Source organism: Notothenia coriiceps, unplaced genomic scaffold (genome assembly GCF_000735185.1).
Source record: "Notothenia coriiceps isolate Sejong01 unplaced genomic scaffold, NC01 NC01_scaffold00026366, whole genome shotgun sequence".
NCBI classification, from domain to species: domain Eukaryota; kingdom Metazoa; phylum Chordata; class Actinopteri; order Perciformes; family Nototheniidae; genus Notothenia; species Notothenia coriiceps.
In genome coordinates this window covers 138-5044 of record NW_011359067.1, presented here as the reverse complement: position 1 = coordinate 5044, position 4907 = coordinate 138, and the positions used below count along the sequence as shown (strand labels likewise).

Sequence of the window (4907 nt, the reverse complement as noted above, 5' to 3'; positions counted from 1 at the left end):
CCATAACACCTCAGCAATGCCACAGGCTGATTGCCTCCATGCCACGCCGCATTGATGCAGTAATCCGTGCAAAAGGATTCCCAACCAAGTACTGAGTGCATTAATGGACATTTTCAAATGTTTGATTGTGTTTTGCTGTTATAAATCTTTTTTTTTTACTTGGTCTGAGGAACTATTCTAATTTTTTGAGATAGGATTTTTGAGTTTTCTTAAGCTGTATGCCATAATCAGCAATATTAAAATAATAAAAGGCTTGCAATATTTCAGTTGATTTGTAATGAATCCAGAATGTATGACATTTTTGTTTTTTTAAATTGCATTACAGAAAATAAAGAACTTTATCACAATATTCTAATTTTCTGAGACAGTCCTGTATATAAAGGTTTCTATGCAACGCGAGAGTGTTGCATTCATGGTCTGTACTAGTGTAGGAATTTGGCCACGTGAGGCTGGGCCACTCGGGAGTTGGTTCTGGGCCGCATCTGGCCCGCGGGCCGCCATTTGAATAGGCCTGATATAGGGGAAAGATCATTCACGAAGACTCTATACAGTATTACACTGCAAACCCATCTACTCCTTGTGATTTGTTGTTCTTTAGTTTAGCAATGGATTCTTGCATTTCCTCTTCTCTGATAGACTCTGCTAATTTAGATGCTTCGTCATTTGTCAGTTTTTTGATTTTGAGGGGTTTTAAGAAATCACAAATTATTTATTTCTTAAATTCCTGAATTTGCTCTTTATACAAATATGCCTAATATTTTGCAAAATAATCTGATATTTTCTTAGGGTCTGTTTCTGTCTGGTTTGTTTCGGGATTTCTAATTTTAGAGATTATGCGGCTGGACTGGGCTTTCCTAAATTGAAATGCCAATAATCTACTAGCCTTATTTCTCATTTCATAATATTTTCTATCTATGAACCTGAGGGCTCCCTCTGCTTTGTATGTTAATGCTTCATCCAGTTTCATTCTAGCTTCCTTTAACTTTTTAAGTACTTCCTCTTTTCTAGATTGCTTATGTTCCCTCTTTAACCTTTGAATTTCTGTTTCCAATTCTTGTTGTTTCGCAAGTCTTTGCTTCTTTAATCTATAACCTAAAATTTTAACCCTAATTGTAGCCTTACTCGCATCCCATAGCACCGAAGGAGAGACAGTACCATTATCGTTCAAGGCAAAGTATTCGGATAGAGACAATTTGATTTCTACTGGTTATCTGCCAGTAGGGACGTTGAATCTCCAGTACTTAAAACATTTATCTAGCCCTAAATTAATTTTTATAGAGACAGGACTGTGGTCTGAAATTGTGATTGGTTCAATTACGCTATCTTTTATTCGGTATGTGTCCTTTTTTAATACAAAAAAAGTTATCTATTCTCAAGTAACTTCCATGAACGTGGGACATGAACGTGAAGTCTCTGTCGCTTGGATGCAAATTATGCCAGATGTCGACTAATCCCAACTCCCTCATCATGTTAACCACATTTCTGTACATTTTAGGTAGGGGTCTCATCGTTAAAGGTAATCTATCCATTTCGTTGTTCAGTATAAAATTGAAGTCCCCCCTATGATTATTATTCCCTCTCCATTATCTGCCAGTAGGGCTGCAATCTTTAAAAAAAATGTGGGCATTCTTCATTTGGTGCATAGACATTTAAGATAGTTATTTTTAGACCTGCTATCGTTCCAATCACCATAACATAACGACCCTCAATGTCCTGTAAGACTTTCTAATTGTTGTAGTATACTGATTTGTTAAATAAGATGGCCACTCCCCTTTTTTTCTGTTCCCACATGATGCACTATAGACCTGGTTAACCCACTCTCTCTTTAACTTTAAGTGCTCTATTTCGGTTAGGTAAGTTTCCTGAATCAGAGCTACAGAACATTCCAGCTTCTTTAATTGTCCCAAGATCTTTTTCCTCTTAATCGGATTTTTAATTCCCCATATATTGTAGCTAACAACATGTAGATAAGCCATAATCTCTGCACTGCATTAGAATAGATAGCCCTACCTTCTTAAAGACATCTGTCCAAGAAAAACCTTGCTTAAATCGCGGAAATAAACATTGTGGACCATAACATATGTCAGAAGAAAAGTAAAAATTACACTAATTAAAGCTGCAAGCAGCATTGAACGGGTCTTAGACGCTCCGCAAGATGTTTTCCGCACGTCGAGGTGTCACGTAGGTGTCTCGAGGACTCGGCCGTTGGCAAACGTGGGAAATTTCAGGCCGATCGGAAAATGTCTTTTAGTGCCTGCTCTCTAGCAGGCACTAGATAGGTGAGTACCACCTATCCCCAGGATAGAAAAAAGTACCAATTTCGATTGGCTGGGCAAATTGCAAACCACGCCCCGTAGAACTCTGAAAAGTTTTGTGAAGCCGCCATTGTATTTGCTGGCATTAGCATTAGCCCCGCGCACCAACGGAGAGAGAATAACTTATGGCAACACAAAAAAAAACATGGGAGCGGTGGAGTGATGAGGAGGTGTCGGCTGGAGTCCCAGCAGCTTCTACTGAAGCCAGTCCCCAACTCTGGGGACTTCCGGCCGGGAACTTCGGGTGGCAGTATACGCCGTGAACTGGTTTGCGGCCTGCCAGTAAACCCAAAGCAGAAGAAGAAGTGACGTCAGCGGCTTAATTTGCGTAATCTTCCCACAGGGAACTTATTCCGGTGTGAACTGGTGCCGTTTGGACCATTTGCAGAGGAGTTATGACAACACCGTGTTTCGTGGTGAGGGATATGTTGCCATGGAAACGGCATATGATGACACCCCATAATTGACATAGAGCTGTTGAGGGCCGGACCATTAGCCATCATCTGAAGTCTGGTGCTGTTTTGACCATTTGCATTGGAGTTATGACAACATCGTGTTTTTTGGGGAGGGATGCGTTGCCATGGCAACGGCATATGATGAAACCCCATAATAACCTGTTCACCTGTGTAATGTTCCAAAAATGAGTCTTTTCAGCATTCCTCAACTTTCGCAGTCTTTTGTTGCCTCAGTCCCAGCTTTTTTGAAAGGCATCAAATTAAACATGAGTGAATATTTGCAAACAAAATAAAGTTTATCGGTTCTAACATTACATATCTTGTCTTTTTAGTGTATACAATTGAATATAGGTCGAAAAGACTTAGCAAATCATTGTGTTTTGATTTACGTTTTACACAAAATCCCAACTTCCTTGAAATTTGGGTCTGTGCATTCATGCAAAATCACTGTGAAATATTTGATGGTGTTCCTATTTCAGGAGGTGGGAAACCGTTACGGCAACTTCTCGCTGGCAACCATGTTCCCTCGGCGGGAGTTCACCAGCGAAGACCTGAATAAGACTTTTCTAGAGCTGGAGCTTACTCCAAGTGCGTCCATCGTGCTTCTGCCAGTGAGTACGCTCAGTGATGATCCACACAGTACGCTCGGAACAGTCACTCTGATGTTGCACTGCTTTTAAAGGCATGATTCAACATTTGGGAAATGATCTGATGTGTGTGTGGGTATCAGTGTCTCTGTGTGTGAAGTGCAGAGCTCCAGTTAGAATGGGGTTCTCTCAGCCTCTGTTAAACCTGTTTGTACTATATGTTGCAGCAGTCAGGCAGGCCTGCTAACACGGTGCTGCAGTCCTCAGGGGGCGGTGTCTGGGCCCTCCTGTGCACAATCCTCTACCCAGTGCTAGCTTTTGGGAGATTCCTCAGCTCCTTCCTGTTTGCAACCCCGCCCCCTCCAGGAGCAGCACAGAGAGGCCCCGGCCCCCAGCCCAGCTCTTATTCTGCCGCTGCAGCAGCCTCTGACAGGTGAGCCAGTCACTGCTTCATTTCACACAGATATAAACGTATATGTACGATACAAAATGCCCCAAGCCATTCAGAGAACATGTTGTTTAAAGTGTGTGTGTGTGTGTGTGTGTGTGTGTGTGTGTGTGTGTGTGTGTGTGTGTGTGTGTGTGTGTGTGTGTGTGTGTGTGTGTGTGTGTGTGTGTGTGTGTGTCAGAGAAACTCTCCCCAATCACACTGCAGAGAAGCGGCCCAAGAACTTCAGGAAAGATGGTAAGATCTGCAGGCTGAGGAACCAGGAGGACAGCGAGGACGAGAACAACACCTGGAACGGGAACTCCACCCAGCAGATGTAGCGCAGCAGCGGTTTGACTTCTTTAAATGTTGCTTTTGCACTTGGGGCTGATCTTTCTGTGCTCTCCCTGTGTCCCAGGCCTATGCCCTGACCCCCCAATAATAATCATCAGCAGAGTGTTTTTGTGTTGATGGTGTCTCCTAACCCGGCTCAAGCTACAGCAGCCCCTTCCGGTTGTGAAAAGCGAACAAACCAGAACATGTGAACTGAGCGAGCTTTCACATTATGTCATGGAGTCGAATGAAGACATGCTTATTTCAGATGTATAACATATTTCCTCATTCAGCCTGCAAAAAATAAAATGAAAGCATTCTGTTTTCCAATGATCCATTCAATTGTGTCTTGGTTTTTTTGTTAACAAGGTTAAAGATTTTTATTTTACACGTGTGAACTTATCCAGGTCAACATGATGTCATCATCCAAACCTGTTGATTATTTGAACAGTTTGAGCTTATAGCTGTGTCCCAATTCAGCGGCCGCATCCTCCTGAGGATGCAATCGGAGACCGCATACATCACTTCCGCCAAACGAAGGCTGTCCCAATTCAAAAAAAAGACAAGACTCCTCCGAATGCTGGCCGCAAATGCAGCCTTCTTTCCCCAGATTTAGAGGATACATCTGATGTACACTCCGCGGTGTACCATATCCCAGGATGCAACGGGTGACGGTGACGAATGAGTTTTAAAAAAATATATGGCTTGTAACGTCCCATCAACGGCTACAACGGTTTCAGCTGGATTCGTTTTTAAATGTACTCATCCAAATAGTAAACGACATGAAAGA

General features: G+C 42.4%; 1 protein-coding gene across 2 annotated transcripts; it reads left to right on the top strand.

Annotated features, from left to right (window-relative positions):
* Positions 1-3211: 3211 nt before the first annotated feature.
* LOC104956779 (UBX domain-containing protein 4-like) lies at positions 3212-4459 on the top strand. Of its 2 annotated transcripts, none has more exons than XM_010784314.1 (3): positions 3212-3381; positions 3588-3790; positions 3987-4459. In XM_010784314.1, the coding sequence occupies exons 1-3, from the start codon at positions 3232-3234 to the stop codon at positions 4123-4125; spliced, it is 492 nt and encodes a 163-aa protein (XP_010782616.1). In that variant the 5' UTR covers positions 3212-3231; the 3' UTR covers positions 4126-4459. The 2 variants fall into 2 exon arrangements, with proteins under 2 accessions (XP_010782616.1, XP_010782615.1); XM_010784313.1 differs by having other exon boundaries at positions 3213-3381; positions 3585-3790.
* Positions 4460-4907: the final 448 nt, after the last annotated feature.